This window comes from Macadamia integrifolia, chromosome 3 (assembly GCF_013358625.1).
Source record: "Macadamia integrifolia cultivar HAES 741 chromosome 3, SCU_Mint_v3, whole genome shotgun sequence".
NCBI lineage: Eukaryota > Viridiplantae > Streptophyta > Magnoliopsida > Proteales > Proteaceae > Macadamia > Macadamia integrifolia.
This window is the reverse complement of record NC_056559.1, coordinates 4,227,954-4,246,881: the sequence shown is the minus strand read 5'-3', so window position 1 is coordinate 4,246,881 and position 18,928 is coordinate 4,227,954. Positions and strand designations below refer to the sequence as shown.

At 38.3% G+C, this 18,928-nt stretch overlaps 1 protein-coding gene and 1 long non-coding RNA gene across 3 annotated transcripts in view; one reads left to right on the top strand and one right to left on the bottom strand.

Annotated features, from left to right (window-relative positions):
• Positions 1-5,764, bottom strand: part of LOC122072953 — a 7,773-nt gene extending 2,009 nt beyond the window's left edge. The window contains exons 1-2 of one of the 2 annotated variants that reach the window (XR_006138613.1): positions 5,252-5,764; positions 2,087-4,274 (exon numbers count right to left, since the gene is read on the bottom strand). This is a non-coding gene — a long non-coding RNA (uncharacterized LOC122072953). The remainder of the gene's footprint in view (positions 1-2,086; positions 4,275-5,251) is intronic. The other variant, XR_006138614.1, reaches the window with a different exon arrangement.
• Positions 5,765-6,723: 959 nt separating this feature from the next.
• LOC122074092 (aspartic proteinase 36-like) overlaps positions 6,724-18,928 on the top strand; it is a 15,768-nt gene continuing 3,563 nt past the window's right edge. The window contains exons 1-11 of the mRNA XM_042638921.1: positions 6,724-7,256; positions 7,381-7,501; positions 9,624-10,051; positions 10,157-10,313; positions 14,712-14,794; positions 14,898-14,994; positions 15,165-15,237; positions 15,399-15,608; positions 18,016-18,140; positions 18,303-18,404; positions 18,506-18,603. Of these exons, the coding sequence (XP_042494855.1) occupies positions 6,958-7,256; positions 7,381-7,501; positions 9,624-10,051; positions 10,157-10,313; positions 14,712-14,794; positions 14,898-14,994; positions 15,165-15,237; positions 15,399-15,608; positions 18,016-18,140; positions 18,303-18,404; positions 18,506-18,603 (1,793 nt within the window). The 5' untranslated portion in view covers positions 6,724-6,957. The remainder of the gene's footprint in view (positions 7,257-7,380; positions 7,502-9,623; positions 10,052-10,156; positions 10,314-14,711; positions 14,795-14,897; positions 14,995-15,164; positions 15,238-15,398; positions 15,609-18,015; positions 18,141-18,302; positions 18,405-18,505; positions 18,604-18,928) is intronic.

Genomic DNA, 18,928 nt, shown 5'->3' with positions numbered 1-18,928 from the left:
TTAAATTTCTGTGAACCACTACTAAAACAGAATTTTATGATTCAAACAGTGGTATTTGAGACACTTAGAATTTAAAAACATTGAATTTGGTTTAAATAAATGGGAGCTGCATTTTAATCCAAGGCAAATAAGATTTTGTTCAATAGAAGATGCCGTTTCTATCTGTCACTTTTACAATGGTACACAATTTTTTTTTGGATGAATAAAAGATTCAATACCAAGAGAGAAGAAAGAATATACAATGGGGGGGAAGGGGGGTGAAGGCTAACAACTAGCCAAGAGAAGAGGAACAACACTGGGGTAAGTGGGAGCATAATAACCACAAACCAAAAGAAGGAACAAAGCCATCATGGGGAGGAGGGAGAGAGCAAGATGGAGGAAGGAAAACTCCAGGACACAACAATGAGCCCGTTCATTGGGGAATCCTTAACTTTGCAGTGGTGAAGAGAAGCAAGTTTAGAGCTAACATCAAAATGGATGGCTTTCCAAATCTTATCAAAGGATTTAAAGTGGACGTCCATCTAAGAAGATTCTGCTCCATTCAGATGTGGTTGATGGTAGGACAAAAGGCACGATTTCCCACAATAACACAAATAAAAGATCCACCAAAAGTCATGTCAACCTAAATCCACTCGCCACTAAGGGGGAGAGCTCTTCTTCTTGCAGACCAGCGGCTTCTAAGGACCCTCTTCCAGATAATTGAGTAAAAAGGGCAAGAGAAAAAAAGATGGATGACATCTTCATCACCATTCCAACTAAGACAACAAGAGGGAGAGACATGAATATGCCGATAGATGAGAAACGACTGTGTGGGGAAGCAGTTAGAGAGGGCACACCAGGCAGTGAAACTGTGGCAGGGATGTGGCCTTTAAACCAGACAAACTTACTCCAAGAGACAAGGGGATCCCTAGAGCTTACTAAATCCTAAGCAGAGGAAGAGCTAAACTTGTCTGAGGATGACAAGAGCTAGGAAATTTTATCCTCAATTTTGTGATGACTATAGGGAATCGAAGGTAGGGCAACCCAGTTATTGGCAAGGAGGGGAGAGGGGAGAGGGGAGAGGGGAGAGGGGGGGAGGGGATCAGACACCATTCGAGATGATGGATGATATGGTGTCATTTCTACCCAAACCAAAGGAGTAAATGATCCTGGGGCTAACTAAAGATTGGAGCACTCCTGAAGGATGCCAGGAATCGGCTATAAGGAGGTCGTGGTACTGTCTCCAATGGAAGAGGAAATGGTCCCAAAAGCAGTAGGCTTGATGCTAAGGATTTTTGTGCCAGAACCAAGAGGCGTCAGAGGGAGGAGAGATCGTCCAAAGGGAATTGTTTCTGAGGAGGGAGGAGTAGACTCAAGAGACCTAGATGCCATTATGCTTGGAGACAATCTTCCACATAATCTTGAGGATGCTCGTAGAGTTGTTCTCTCTGATCCTTCTGAGACCCAGACCTCCTTTAGATCTAGGGAGGCACACAGAAGCCCAATTAAGAGGATGGAGGAACTTTGAAGAGTCCCATTCCTTTCCAAAGTAAGATGTAAAGGAGGGACTCAATAGTTTTGATTGTGGAATGAGGAAGGACAAAGACACCTGACCAATATAAGTACATAGATTGGAGCATAGATTTGATGAGCTCCAAATGACTAGCATAAGAAAGAAGCTTGCCTTTCTAGAGTTGGAGCCTTTTGTAGTTAGTTATTGCCTCCATGAGTGGGAAAATAATGTGGGTTTGGCCCATTTAATCAGAAAATAAAGATTCTGAAAACAAACTTTATTTTGATTGTTGTGTGCTTCCTCTCCCATTATTAGAAAATAGTTTTACTCTACAGATTTTGGGGGACTACTGGACTTTCTAGCAAAGCAATGGAAGGTTTCCAACCAACATCTATAAATAATGTCCATAAATGTCCAAGGATTCCTCTTCTAGTTGTTTAAGGACTCCTTTTTGTTACTGTATGATGTTATAAGGAGCAAGTGGAGCAGTGGAAAAGAAAGTAAAAGTCAAGAGGAAACAGGAATAAAATTGCAATATAGAAAGAGAACTTATTGAGGCATTTACAGTAGCTTTGGAAGTATTTAGGAATTTACCGAAAGCCTTGTTCATCATCATGCAAGCCATCCTCATCAAAGTTGTCACTCGGGATCACGAATGAAAACTAGATTTCCTCAAAAACTGATTTGGGCACTGCACCATTTTGGAAACAAAAATCCATTTTCTCTTGTAACATGTTTTTCCTCTACTTCCCTTGGGCTTCTGCTGAGTGTATAAAGACATCATTAATGCATATTTCAAGCAAACCTGCCCTTGGTTATCCTGCATATCTTCAGCTGTTAGCCGTAAGCATTTTCGTGGAGCTAAGGATAAGGAAGAGAATCAACATGGAAGATTTTTTTATGAGCTCGTAAAATTCAATTCCATGGGTCATATACTCATACTGACAGCATATCCTGCATTTTCTAATCCTCATCACCACTATTTGAGCATTCTCCTTCTTCCATATGTGATCAGGTAATTTCTGAGTCAGACCATTCAGACAATACAGTTCAGTCAGGCAATAATAGATAGAGTATATCAAACATGCAAGGAAAGAATAGAAAAACTTACATGGAAATTGCAGAAAATTTCAATAATTTCAATTCCAATTGAGTCAATATTCAAAGTCATGATGACGAATGCAAAGCTGGTGAAGGTTTAGGATGTTGATTTTGAAGCCTTTGCCACATGATGTAGTATCAACTATCAATAACAAATGTTCTTAGACCCATATCATGAATTTCTCTATCCTTTACTTGCAAATACTCAATCTTCAAGACCCTTATATTCTGGTAAAAAAAATTTAGTGTCTCTACACCTTTACATCGATGTAGATTCAAATACTAACAATGCACAGTTGAAGATGATAATATCAAGGATCACATCAGAGACACCAATTGAAACAAGCCTTAATGTCTTGAGATTCATAAAACCTTTGAAAGGTGAGCCATCTGATAAGTGGTACTGTGGTAGTTCTTCAGTTGTAACTCATGAAGAGATCTACAATGGAATATATGAGAAGGTAAATGATACATCCATGCAGTGCTGATGCATTCAAGCAAAATCTTCCTAATGCTCCTTCTCTTGGGCGTTAGCTACTTTATCAATGTCAGCACCCTGTGTATCCTGATGTTTTCCATGCAATGGATTGTCCATTCCATGAATGATATCATTGTTCCGGGAAGTCACCACTAAGCACACGGCACCTTAAAGAAATATATGCAAACGCATGACTAGCATCCGTGAGTTATATACATGTTTTGAGTGTATGCGTGAATGATATCACTGATCTCATGGATCTACAAAAACTAAATACTTTTACTTTTTATTTATCACTATCATGAATCCACAAGGTGAAGGATAAGGTCACCATGGGGATATAAAAACATTCATATATGCAAAATTTACACCTGAACATTCCTTGGATTGAATACTGAAGAAGACTATATCATTTGCTTCATCGAAATGATGTCAATGAAGATTATGTAATTGTTTTACTGTTTCAAGGGTCCATGTGTAGACCCTAAAGCAACACATGGAAATTGATAGAATATACGAGAATTTACTCTCATGTATTTGGTGTATTATTGCAAACCTTTATTGACCATATGGGGGAAATATTTCCATCGAGTCCAATAAATTCATTTCTACTAAATTGAGAATTCTTCAATTTCAAAACAAAGATATCAGCCTTCCAAAGAAGACACAAAAGGGCAATATGGAGAAGGCAATAAGAGCAAGTAATGGAGTTCAAAATCTGAAAACATCTCATTGTTTTCCGCACTGCAACGAAAATCTGCTGGTTCATCCAATGAAGGAGGGGCATTCCAAGCACTCTTTAAATTAGTTTCTTTGACTGGATAAATCCCACTGTTTTATGCATTGTGGTTAATCTTCTTCAAGCAATGGGATTTTTCGTGTTCATGCAGAGGAGGGGCATTCAGAGCGATGGTTCCGTTGGTTACTTCTGCATCCTTGATAATGATCTGCTTGCTTTTTGCAGTGACCTTACAAGTACTCCTGTTGTAGTTTCTAGCACAGAACTTGGATGCCCATTGTTTCTGTCCACACTAGCCTTCTGACAGTCCCACCATGACTGCTGCCTACGTTTGGTCGAGTTCACTGGTTCTTGATTGAATTTGCAGTTCTTGCTGGGATCCTCTTTACGATCTCAACCCACTTGTTTCCCATTTCTACATGTGTCTTGACCAATGGTATCTCTTCTTCTGTTCACGCTTCTTTCTACAAGAAAACCATTTGATTCACATAAAGATCAGAAACTTCGATTGACCATAGGATGCAATACATGATTGTGATCAATAATCGTGACTATTGGTAAACATAATGGTCAACAGACATGTCTTATGGAAAAAAAAATCATGGTGTTTGGGCATGTCTTTTGGAGACAAACCTTGGTGGTGTATTTTCTTCTCCCATATATATAGAGAGAAGGTTAAGCACATTTCTCCAACAATTGCTAGATAATCCCAACCATGTTTTCTTTTGGCTTAATCTATTTATTGTGTTGTTATATCCTATTGAGCACAGCTCCAAAGTGTCACGACGTGACCCAGTAAGAGAGTGCAACAACTATTGGATAGTCCTAGAGGGCTGTTTTATCTTGGAGGCTGATTAGCAAGATCCCAGTTTGCACCATAGGGAGCATCTACAGTCTTAAGGAGAGTGACCGGTGGCACAACTCAGCCCCACATATTCCTTAAGTTTCTTCATATATTTTCAGGTTTGTGGCAAATATTTGGTGCTTGAATTTGCCATCATCAACCTCGGTTTGTCCACTGTTCATATAGTATACTATTCCACCAATTACATATGTTGTTGTCTATGTTTTGGATGATTATTTCCAACAATGGTAACGCCCATTCGTGGGTTTGAGGAGTACTAAGTTCTTCAATGATTTAACTATATCGTTTTTACTCGGATTCAAATATACTGAACTTTCAACTCAATCAGTACTCGACGGATGATCATAGCTTTAAATTGGGTTCCTACTTTTGTTACAATCTGAAGGGCGAACTATAGGTACATAAGCTTGATAGGAACTGAATGAAACTAAATCCAGAATTCGACTTAATGGAACTCCCAATGTATGGAATCCTTCCACCGTCACAGTAAAATAAGATTGTGGGAGACCTACCACGGGCCTTCCTCTAAAACATTTTTAAGGTCTAGGGCATGTTAGAAGTGGAACAAGTACTTACTAGCGTCGAACAGAAATTCCTCGACTCCACGCTGCCGGAGAGCTTCAATAACTGCTTCTTTCCGGTTGCGCTTAGCTTCAAGGATATAGAAAATCAGAGTATTGTGCCATATCTGATAAATGCGATTCTCATTATCTTCATCTACGATGAACGTATCCTCTTCAACTACACTGTTTGCATTCTCTTTTGGTTATTTGGAAGGTTATTGAGAATCGCATTTCTTAGACATGGGAGAGGGTTTTCCGCCATGGCCAAGACAGGTGGGAGAGGATTTTTGCCTTGGCCAAGACAGGTGGGGGTGAAAATGGAGAGAGAGAGCCGGAGCAAACTATAGCCTATAGGGCCATGAATGGGGATTGCTACGCATCGACGGAAGGACACGCATGGCCGGAAGGGGACCAACACCCATAAAGCGGAAGGTTTGAAAATGGGCGTGGTCCCTACACCAGTGCGTGGCCAAATCAAATGGTGCACAAGGACATCAATGGATAGTCTGGGCACGGGGTTCACACGATCATATAGCATTCTTTTTTCATTGACTAGTGATTATGGGAAAAAAAACCTGTTGGTCTGGCATAGGAATATCCAGACACAACCTTTGTTTCCAAAAGTGTGGGGTTCTTTCTCCTTGTAATTATATACGATTAGAGGGTATTCTAATGGAAAGTGTTTTTCATGTGATTCCATGAACCATGAGTAACGAATTTCTGCAAAATATTTCTTATGTTGGGAGTAATATGATTTGGATTTGGTTTATCAGATCGGTTCAAAATGTAACCAACGTAAACCAAAATCAAATCAATTTCCACCAGGATTGCATAACCACTACATGCATAGCATTGTGGCATCAATTCAATATAAGCTTAACAACAAGAGATGAGATAGCGAGAGAGGAAGAGATAACAAGGGATAGAAAAGTGAAGTATAAAAACCTCTCTTTGTCTAAATTTTCTTTCTTGATAAGGAATAAGGAAAAATAATGTTGTCTCAATAGGTGGTTTCCTTTAAGGATACATGACTCGGCAATGAGCCTCTACCCTAAAGAATATTTTAATATTTCAATTATATTTCTTGTCTTACTGTGTAAAATATACTATGCAACATTATTTTCTCTTATAATATTTAAGGGTAAAAATGAACACTACTTAGTTGCATAACCCTTGCATCAGTATTAGGCCAATGATAACATACGTAGGGGCATCAACGCTCTTAGGTTTTATAATTTTGCGCACACCTTGGTCTAGGCAGGGGCCATGCTACCAGTTTCCCAATAGTTAATCGATGGGATTAACTATTTAATTAGCATGAAAAGTGAGGATTTTTCATTAATTACTAGAATAAAAAACGAACCGTTGAGCCAATAATCAATGGTTCAATTCGATTTCAAATGGCTGCTTTCGATTTGGTTTATCGGTTCGAGACTTCCAGATCAGAACTGACGGCCCAAGGCCTTGTGTCGATCTGAAGCAATTGAAAGTGCGGAAGGTAGAAAAGCTTAATCATTTGAAAGCATCGACTTCCAAAGTTCCGGTTCTCTCTCTATCTCTCTCTCTCTCTATCCATGAAGGCGAGAGCTTCGCTCTATTCTGTCATGGGCACTCATCGTCTTCGGATCAGTCAGACTATATGATTACCACTTAGATCAGTTGATCTCGTTCAACTGCAGTTTCGGTTTTGATCTCAAGGGGATACCCGAGCCAACGACCATGGCACCGGCATGGTTTTGGGTCCTATACGCGTTTCTCGTTGTGGCGTCTAATGGAATCGATCCCTTCATCGTTTTTGCATCTGCGCTAGAGGCTTCCGCAGATCCCAATAGTGTCATACGTTCACCGGGCAACATCGGCCGCCGCGGTGGTCAGCCAATGATTTTGCCGCTCTTCCTTTCCTCCCCCAATTCGTCTCGGCAGTCTTTTGAGGGGAATTTCCGTCGACAGCTGCTGAAAGCTGGGCCTCAGAACCCTAATGCCCGGATGCGGCTTTATGACGATCTCCTTATGAATGGGTTGACTTTCACTTCTTCCTTCTATTTCGTACCTCCGTTTTTCATCTCTCTTATTTGTTAGCTTAAGTTTTGATTTTGTGTATATATTGATTTAAGATTGTTTCGTTGGTCTTTACCTGAGCAGCTACTATACCACCCGCCTTTGGATCGGAACACCTCCTCAGGAGTTTGCTCTTATTGTTGATTCGGGGAGTACTGTTACATATGTTCCATGCTCTACTTGCGAACAGTGTGGCAAACATCAGGTAACTTTGATTTAGAGAGTAATGTTTATCCCTGTGGGTGACTTCCAAGCTTGAATTTTTTATATTTCAAAATTGTAATGTATGATCATTGTCATAGTCCTTGTTGGTTGAGCTTTATTTCTACTGCTCTGGTCAACTACATAGATGTCATTCGAAAATTTGAGTTTATCAAGTGCATACCCTCTCAGTTTCTTTCTCCCTTACTAAGCTATTGACATTATCCCTTAGCCCCATTGATGCAGATTTATCACTAAAATCGACTTGTTTTCTTAGGAATAAGCCTATGGTTGGGTTGTATGCATGTTGGGCCTTTAGTCCAAGGGTTTTTAATGTAATAGGCCAGTTTAATAGTTTAATGAGCCTAAACCATGGGTAATAGGTACGCATATGGGATTAGTTACTCTGGTTTACATGTTTTGGTCTAATAGTGGTTTGGTTCATTAGTTGAACCAGTCATAGGGTCAATAAGTGCTTAGAAGGTACTTTCACTTTTACTTTTTACTTTTGTAAGTAATGGTGGGTGAAGACTTTCCCATACCAACTTTAAGAGGTAATGATTTTTCCACCTTTGGTAGTTGGTAGGTGAAGACTTTTCCACCTTTGGTAATTGGGGGGGTGAAGACTTTCCTATTCCCACTTGAAGAGGTGAGGATTTTTTCACTTTTGGTAGTTGGTAGGTGAAGACTTTTCCAACTTTAGTAGTTGGAAGGTGAAGACTTTCCGACCCAAACTTTAATAAGTGAAGACTTTCTACTATTATTAGTTGGAAGTTGGGTATGTAATGTTTTGTTGAGTTGGTCCTATAAATAGGGATCAATTGTAAGCATTCAAGGACAACTCAGAATTTAAAACAAAATTTGCTTATGCAACTCTCTTCTTGTGTTTGATCAATAATCTCTTGTGTTTGCTCAAGAAATCCCTTGTGTTTGATCCAGATAGGTTGGTGTTTGATCCAGTCGATCCACCTTGCGGTGTGAAGCCCGGGTGTTATTTTATTGTTTATTGTTCCATCATTTTCATCTTTCAACAAATTTTAGTAATATCCTATTCTCCATATCTAGAATTCCCTATTCTCTGAGAAAAGATCCTACCCTGGTACTGTTTTGAGCTTCCTCAATTACAGTATTACGTCACCCATCATTACATTCATTCACAATTCCGGCCTCCTCCCCTTCCTATTCAATACTCATCGACCATGTGTCAGCTGCACTCATTTTTGGGGGCCTGTTTCTGAATATAGCTGGTCTTTTAGCAGTCTTACAAGATTTGACCCCTCTAGTTTGATAGGTATGCCATCACATGGTGCCTCTCCATTTTGTCCACAAAATTTTGATTCTATATGTTACATCTTCTTCAATCAGTTCCTCATGGATGGTTTAACCAAGGTAATTGAAAAAAAAGCTAGTTGAGGAATCTCTTAGTCATCAGTAATTTTCTCCACCTATCCTTTTTAAAGTTGCACTGTTTTTTTCAACCAGCTTACTTTTATATATTTTAATTCCGAAGCCTATATTCTTCTTGCCTTGTTGATAAGACAAACACTATGTTATCTAGATGTGCGATACAGGAGATATTTTCTTGTTTATCTAACAAATCCAGCATTCAGATTTCACAGATTATATTTGGGCCTGTTTATTTCCGTCATCTGCTATTTAGTGATTGTGACATAATCAGAGGAATGGAAAAATTTTACAGATCAGATAAATCCAAACATATTTATAAATTGTAAGTGATAGAGAAACTTGCCTTGTTGTGTCCCACACCCCTTTTTTTAAATGAAGAAATCAGCTATGTAACTATGAGAGAGATATGGATGCTCAACTAAAGAAATTTGAAGGTTTAAAGTAGAAACTTTGAAGTAGATTAGTGGATGCTGGTCAAAATTGGGCCTGGGCATAAGACTTGGTGAATCGTAGACCGGCTTGGCTAGGCGATGTAGTTTACTATTTGTTCTTTTGGTATATATAACGAAAATCTTCCTTTTCTTTTTTCTAAGCATACATATCCAAACTAACAGTTGTTGAGTTGAATTTTGATATTTATGAAGATAGCATATTTCACAATTGTTGTTTTTTTATTATTTCCTCTCCTTTTGAAATACTAATTTTTTGTTGTCATCTAGGACCCAAGATTCCAACCAGATTTGTCTAGCACTTACCAACCTTTAAAGTGCAATGTGGGTTGTAATTGTGACTCAGACAGGAGGCAATGCATTTATGAGAGACAGTATGCTGAGATGAGCTCTAGCAGTGGCGTTCTTGGTGATGATGTTATATCCTTTGGCAATGAAAGTGAACTTGTGCCCCAGCGTGCTGTTTTTGGTTGTGAAAATTTGGAAACTGGTGATCTTTACAGCCAACATGCTGATGGCATCATGGGATTGGGCCGTGGAGAGCTTAGTATTGTGGATCAACTTGTTGAGAAGGGTGTAATTAGTGATTCATTTTCACTATGTTATGGTGGAATGGATGTTGGTGGTGGTGCTATGGTTCTTGGGGGAATTACTCCTCCAACTGACATGGTCTTTTCATCTTCAGATCCTGTCCGCAGGTATAAATGGATTGTACTTTACTTAGGAAAGCTATAAATGCTGATTCCCTAACAAATACATTTGTTACATCTCACACATTTACTCTAGTCTCGGGATGGAAACAGTCCATATTACAATATTCAGATGAAGGAAATACATGTGGCGGGAGAGTCATTGCAATTAAACCCAAGTGTCTTCGATGGAAAGCATGGAACCGTGCTCGATAGTGGTACCACATATGCTTACTTACCAGAAACAGCATTTGTAGCATTCAAGAATGCTGTAAGATTTTTTCTTGGATTTTCTCCCCTTACTTTTTGCTAGTTCTTGTTCTTAAAAATTGAATAAATGGATATGCTTTGTTATTGAATGACGCTTGATATACCTTGTTGAGATTGGTATACCTGTTATATGTTTGTCATGTTTTGACCAATATCTTTCCTGCCTCAGATAAAAATAAAAAGAAAGAGCTCAAAATATGGGCAAATAGTCCAGAACTTTAGTTTAATGACACTAATGGCCTCTCTTTCTCTCTCTCTCTCTCGGGGGGATGCATACCAATGGGTAGGAAGTGGTTGGTATGATTCATGACATTTAACATATGAATTCAATATGTTATAACCTTAGTACAATTAATGGCTAATGCACATGAGATTGAGAAAAAGAGGTGGTCATACACTTAAATCTGATTGTACTGTGCATGGTATTTGCATGAGACATAGCATGGATACAGATTTGAACGATGAATTGATGCTTTCTTTGTTCCCCCCAATTATTTCTAATTAAACCCTGTGAATCAGTACAATGCAATTTTCAGTTCCACTATTTTCTCTTCTGGACTAATGACCTGCCTAAGTTAATGCATTAGTCAGGCTAAAGGAGTAGAATTTAGGGCTGCAAGTATGAGGATTTAGTGGTTAAGAGTAGGTCAGTGTGGGGGCTATTTTGGGATTTGGTTAAGCTCACGTGGTTCTTGATTAACAACAAATGTGAATTTAATAGAGCTGAGTTGTAAAATAGGATTTTTGGAGCTGACCCTTTAGGTGGCTTTGAGTTCACTTGAGATGAGTTCAGTTTACATGGTTGGAGTCAACAAATAGCCGACCCCATTTAGTTGGGATAAGGCTAAGATGTGTTGTAGTCAACAAATGTTGGGAAAAGGCTGTTGTTGTTGTTGTTGAGCCAACAAACATCTTTTGGCTTATATAGAATGGAATTTGCATAACCCAAGCAAGGAAGCACAATCACTTCCTATTGCAGCCATTCATTTAATCCCATCATGCATGTGTAGCCTTTCTAGTACTCGGTTGTAACATCAAATCATCTCCATGTAATATTTGGCTTCCTGTTAATTAATGACTAACTGAATAAGCTTCCATAAAATGTTAGGCTTAGTGCATAATTGGAAACTATTTGAATGAGCTTTCCAATCATATCCTTCGTCTTATTCTTCTTTTGTAGTTCCCAACTAGGGTATCAATCCTCTCACAAGAGGATGACCCATGTTGTATCAAATCAGAGCAACTTTTGGATGTACATGATTGTTCAATAAATCGCCTATCTATTCTAGTGCAATATTTGGGAATCTAAACTGCTTTCTTCCAGCATACAAAAATGTTGTGCCTTCATATTCTTGATATCACTAGTTGAAACAACTATACTTGTCTTTTCTTTGGGACTTCTGCAAGGATATTTGTATTCCTAGGAGTCATAATTCTGTGCATTTCTAATATAATCATAGAGTTATCTGACATTTCCCCCCTGCTTCTGCTGCTTGGTTTCATTTTTCAGAGGCAACATGATTTTCATGGATTTATCTTGATGGTCTCTTCATTGTAATGTAGGAATAGATTTGACAAGTCAAACTAGACTCAAACAATAGGATCTTGTAAACCAAAGAACAACCAAGAACCCAATATACCAGCAATAATAAATCAGCAAAAGCAATAATAAATCATTAGTTCATCGATCTCAGTCCAGCAGTATTGATTAGGATAGAACAGCAGTAATTAAATAAACATAACCAGGAGCTTCATATGACTCTTAGAGGTCCGAATCAACAAGAATAATGATCCACAGTCCTAAGACAACAGTATATTAATAAATCTGAGACTGCAGGTTCTGGAGACTTGCAGTCGATCCCAATAGCTTCAGAAAAGTCTATAGCATAATATTAGATAGCATATTATAAACTCAGATCACCAGTTAAATGGTCCAATCCATTGGAGAGTAAGGGCAGCATTCAACCTCCACATCCAACACAGATCAGACAGCAGTTCTGGGCAAAAACTCCAATCGGCCAGAATAGGAATAATTTCTATAACTAACAACTCCCTGATCAGATTACTCTAAAAATTGGATCGAGTCTTCCATACAGCAAGGGTAACACTCGACCAGAAACTCAAAGCCATCGGGTGGCCAGAACTCCAAATAGACTAGGTCGACAGAATAGGAAACAAAGAGCTTAACCTAGAAATTTCTGCAGAAAATTCAGATTACTTACCTGTTTTGCTGGAGAAGATAATCCACTAAAGAAAACCAGAAAATAATAGCAACCCACTCGGACTTCTTGCCGCAGAGTGTCGATTGGATCAAACACCAATCCCTAGGCCTTGATCAAACATAAGGAACCACCATTGATACCCAGCGGCAGCAACAAGAGAGTTTTCTTTTAAATTCAAATCGTCTCTCTATGATGAGAGCTCTCCTTTATTTATAATAATGATGAGTGAGGGAATTATAAAATAGAAGGTTCCTCAAAAAGGAAACCAAATATTCTCCTAATACAATAGTTACTAAAAACTGAAATTCGAAACTAACTGAAATTAGAAACTAGTTGAAAAAGGAAACTAACTACTAATGACTTGACTCAATTAACAACTTGACTCCTAAAGAAACAAATATAACTAAATCAAGCCCAACTAAAAAGGAAACTAATGAAAATGGAAACTAACTAGTAATCCCGTACTCAATCTTAGAGCCCCCCTTTTAGACCTATAAAAGTGGTCTATTACACTCAAAACATATGGGATCAAAGGCCTAACATGTATGGAACCCAACCCTAGGCTTATTCCTAATAAAACAAGCCTATTTTGGTGATTAATCTGCATCACATTGAGATTTGGTTTTTCTCATCTGATCTTTTTCCTTCAACCACTGGAGTAGTGTCCATTGAAATGGTTTACAAGCAAAATTAATTCTTGGATATCTTGTTTTGGTGTTTATTTGTTTTTCCATCTACTAGAGAACATGTCTTCCAAAGAAATCATTATTTTTTATACAAATAAGAGGTACAAACAAACAAACAACAAACAACAAACAACAGTTCAACCTTTTCCCAACTAAATGGGGTCGGCTACATGGCCCTGTCAAAGAAAAAGTTAAAAGAAAGAAGAGGGAAAAGGGGAAAAGATAAAGAAAAGAAATGAAACAAGGCAATGCAATACCTCTGGGCCATCCCATCTAAACACAGTCGGCAACGGATCTTTGCCCTTCGAATAGATCTGTTTGTTGTCATACTAGGGTCAAGACCTAGCTTCTACTTGTCTTTCCTTACCAACTTATCAATGGTCATTTTAGATCTGCCCCTAGCTCTTCTATTTCCTTCCCATTGGATCTAATCACTCCTCCGTACTGGAGCATCCCAGAGCCTCCTCTGAACATGGCCATACCACATTAAACGACATTATTGAAGCTTTTTCTGAATTAGGCCACTCCCTCCTCAGCTCGTACCCTGTCATTCCTCATTCTATCTCTCCTAGTTTTGCCACACATCCATCTCAACATCCACATTTCTGCTACACTCAACTTATCTGTGTTATGCTTCTTGATAGCCCAACATTCTGCCCCATACAACATAGCCGGTCTTACGACAAACGCACATGATCTGTTCTGTTCTTCAATTTTAAGGAGTTTCCATTTTGCTTGTATTCTTTTCACCTTAAAGGAGTTTACACCTACAATATCTTCTTGTTACTGTCACTTGTCTTATCCTTTTTAAATGTGAAGTTGCAAGATTTTCTCACTGATGCATTTCCAGGGTGGAAACATCTTAAGCAAAAATTCTGAGGCCATATCCGTTTATTATGTTTGTAATTCCAAAGCACCCTAAACCCAAATTCAGGTTCTCTTTTCCCCAAACAATTTTTGGAACATATTCACATGATTGTACATAAAAAATAATGAAAAATAATAAATTGTTGCTCAGACACTGTTCCACACAACCCCCCCCCCCCGGGGGGCCCGTTTCCCTTTTCTGATAAATTGACTCCAAGTGGCTAATGTTTGGGATGAGACTGAATACGTTTCCCTTTTCTGATAAATTGACTCCAAGTGGCTAATGTTTGGGATGAGACTGAATCAAGTTGAGTTTCTTTGTTGGTAAATAACTTGCTGATTACTTTTAGATTTCCCAATTGCTAATGTTCTTAACAGGAGAGACCTTTCGCACGAGTGTACCAAGTTTTACTAGAGATGACAAGGGAACCGATATTGGTTTCTCAGTTGTATCTTGATTTTAACATTTTCTTTCTTTCACTTTCAATTTCATTTCCCCCCCCCACCCTTTTGGTTTTGCTCTTTTTATTGTTTTTTAAGGACACCTATTCAATTAACTTACTTCTCTATACTGTATGTTGTATTAAGTGATCATATATATGGCTATCTTGTGCAAATTTGCAGGTTATGAAGAAACTTCACAACCTCAAACAAATTCGTGGACCTGACCCAACTTATAATGATATTTGCTTTTCTGGTGCTGGAAGGTATTTCCTATATTGTAACATATACATTTGATGTCATGAAAATATCATGCTTGGTATTGCCCTCTGTGCAATGAGTAATAGTCCCATTTCACTTTTGCCTCAGGGATGTCTCCGAACTCTCAAAGACCTTTCCAGAAGTTGACTTGGTCTTTGATGAAGGACAAAAGTTGTCCCTGGCTCCAGAAAACTACTTGTTCCGGGTAACATGACTACACAGCTTTATATGCATTTATTGAGGAAGCGTTAAGCCTCTGGTTGTTGTGAAATTTATTTTCTGCATTACACCTACATGTTGTCTGTGCTGTAGCTGACTTGATATATCTTTTCCGATGTTTTCTCTATGATTTTGTTTTTCCATCTTATTATAAAGCATTCAAAGGTTCGTGGTGCATATTGCCTGGGAATTTTCCAAAATGGAAAGGATCCAACAACTCTTTTGGGAGGTATGTTTATGACTCCCAGAGCAATATAGTAAGCAAGTTGAATCTTCTCTGTATGTGCACTGAATAATGTAGCTCTTAGTTCTTGTCATCTATGATGGATTCATGGTTAAGTGAAATTTTTTCTGATTTTGTTTTTCTCAAGGAATATCTTTCTCTAACAGGAATCATTGTCCGCAATACTCTTGTAACTTACGATCGTGAGCATCAAAAGATTGGTTTCTGGAAAACTAATTGTTCAGAATTGTGGGAAAGGCTTAATATATCTGGCTTATCTTCACCACCGCCTTCAACTTCTGATAGTGGGAATTCAGCTCCAGGAATGCCACCTGCCATTGCCCCAAGTGGATCATTGGACCATCATATCATCCCATGTACGTTAAGCTGCAAGAGGCCTTTATGCTGCTTTCTTCAAAACTAAACCCTTTACCTGTTGGATTCGATTTTCATTAATAAATTTCATTTTAATATTCGGAAATGCATTTAAGAGATCCAAATCGATCATTAAGAGTTCACAAGCATGCGAGGCATTACCGTTTTCTGTTCTTTTCTTGTGGACCATTTCTTTAGTTCTCTCTCAAATTGGACCATTCTTGGTTATGGATGAAAAGGCGTTGCCATTTTGGTCCTGTGAGTGCAAAAGAATAATAATGTGCTTCTTTCTCAAACTATTATATGTTGTGTAATTCTAATCTTGTTTGTTTGTTATTGCTTATTCAATGTACTATCAATCATTTCTTTTGTTTTTGTTTTGGCAAGTCAGAGTGAAATTTTACTGAGAGGCCCCACAAAGCCTCCAAGTTGGAGGCTAAACAAAAGGACTGGATAAAAACAGCCTCCAATCACGTCTAATGTTTGCCATAGAGTGATTTTCTTATTGACACCCCTTAAGGTTGGCATGGTCAGAATTTCTTAAGTTCTTTGTGTAAAGCGTTAAACCAATTTCTTAGGTCAGCTAATACAAAATTACATCTGCATTCTGGAAGCAACTCCTGTGACCTGAGCATTGCCTAGTTGCCATAAACGATATCCATAGAGTTGAGTCCGAGCCACCAACACAGCTGCAATGCACACTGAAAACAAGTAAAGCTTGGTCTTTATTTCTTAATTATTTTCCTGTTGATCTCAAATGTCCTATGTACTGGGTTTGGTGTGACACTGTGACCGACCAGGCCAAATCTTATCCTGCAGCCAATTGCATCTCTGAGCATGAAATTTTTTAGTTCCGACAAATGAAGAAACAGAGATCTTGTTAATGGGGCATATAATTGTGCAATAGTTGTCAAGACGGTGCCTAGCCATCCGGGACCCTTGGTCGCCTTGTGTCCAGGCCCCTCCAACGCCTTGGGTTACTTAAGCGCCATGACAACTATGAATGAGCCGCTGATGCCATAGATAGTTGCTAACTAGCTTTGGAGGTTGTTCGTTATTTATAGCCCAAGCTGTTCCAAATTCCAGTATTCAGTGACTGCTCAGTTTCCTTGACCAGGCACCCACTGTTGGGAGTGGTTTTCTTGGGCAGCACGTCCACCATGGATGGCAAAAATAATTGTCACAGGACTGAAATTCTGCCTGAACTTGTCAAAGCTCTTATCCTATTTAACAGCTAAAATTTTAAAGGGTTACAGCAAGACCTTTTAATACTTGAGGCAAGTTGATCCCTTGTCACCTTTCTCACTACTTTTGCATATGGGTATTGAGTAAGATGATTGGTATGGTGACTCTAATTTTTGTGATGTACCCATCTGCAACTTTGTCTCCTAGTCTGTAGCACCTGATTGATATTATTTGAAAGAAATATTGTTGATCAAAGTTGGATGAGCAAGTATTGATTTGCTAACTGTGTCTGGCCATGTCTTATATCTTGTATCCTGAACTGGTGTCAAACAGGTTGAATTTCTAGATCATGATCCATGTGTGGTTTCTTCTTGATAATTATAAAGATGAACTTTTGTTTCTTGTCTTTTTCTATTTGTATTCTATGGCTAATTCTTCCAAACTTTGCCAGATACAATAAGGTATCCTATAGGAAAAAACTTGTGTTGTTTAACTTAACAAAAAAGGATGTTGGACTATTGATAGCTATCTCCTTTGCATAAAATCCTAAAACTTAAAGGGCATTGTGGTGAAAGTGAATCTCTATAGTACTTCCATATTCTTTTTCCTTTCTTTGGTAAGCATGCAAGTGATGTTTCCACTAAGATAAGGTGGTATAATCCAAGGTTTAAAAACCCGGAATTGGACATGGGATCGGCCTCCGTTGATTCTGATTTGGATTGGAATTGGCCCAAAATTGGCTGGAATTGGCTAGAGCCCTTGAAATTGGGGACGGGAGGAAGAAGCAAGATTTCCACAAATCTCTGATTTTTTAGAATTTTTTACTCAAAACACTTCTAGATATTGCTACTAGAGATAAGTTTCATTGATTATCTGCTATTTTACTGACTAAAAGAAGGAAAAATAGCCAATCCCAAAATTGGTTGTAGGAATCGGGGTTGGCCGATTCCACTGATCCCAATCTGATTTTTGAAACCATGTTCTAATCAGTCAAAGAGCATATAATATAATATTCTCTTGGTCCTTAATTATTTTTCTGACCTTCCAACTATTTGTAACCGTTCCTTTTCTGATTTCATTTTAGCAGCAGATCTTTGATTCTTGTTAGTTAGGACATTCTTGTTAGTTAGTCAGTACTTTGGATTCCCAATTTTATCCTTATATTTAGCAGTTTGAATAGCTTTACTTCCTGATGAAGTTTCCTCACTACATTTTGATGCTCAGACAAATTCCAAGTTGGGCTTATAATGTTCGATATGTCGTTGAGTGTCAAATACTCAGACTTGGTTCCTCACCTCCCAGAACTAGCAGATGTCATTGCCAAGGAGTTAGAAATTAATAATTCACAGGTAAGAGTATATTATGTCTTATTCTTTGTGACAACATTTCTGATTGTCATGAATGTTCACTGGCTGAAGTGGTGCTATTGTGGCAGCTTGATATATGTTTTTTTTTCTTTCTTGGGTGTCAAACTTCATCCTGACATAATAACTCTGGATCAATGGTTACAGGTCCATTTATTGAATTTTACTAGCAAAGGAAATGATTCCCTAATAAGGTGGGCCATATTTCCGGCAGGATCGGCAAATTACATTTCTAATTCATCAGCGATGGTAATATTTTTTTCTGGCATTATGAAAAGAAACTGCATAGAATAATGTAGTTGATCAATTGTAATTGGTATTAAAACCTAATTAATCCTGTATATGTGCAGAGCATCATTTCCCAGTTAACTGAACACCGTCTACATCTTCCTCATACTTTTGGAAATTATAAGCTAGTTGAGCTGAAAGTTGAGCCTCCAGGGAAAAGGTGTTACTCTTTTTACTTCATTGTCTCAATTGGTTTATTTCTGTTTACATTACTTCTCAGTAATTGGCAGTGTTATACCTTTGGAATCTGGTGTGTAACCCAGGACCATGCACTTTGGAACTCATTTTTCAATCAAAATTCCTCAAGCTTATGGTTGTTGATGTCTTAGATGAATAGACTACAATTGAACATCTAAGCGTTGATAGCCTTTGGGCCAGATCCTATGAAATTTTATTAGTCTAAAGTTTAAACTGACAGATTTTAACCGGGAAGGTTATTAAATTTACTTCTTCTGTCAGCCACTTCATTGACATTCATATTCCTT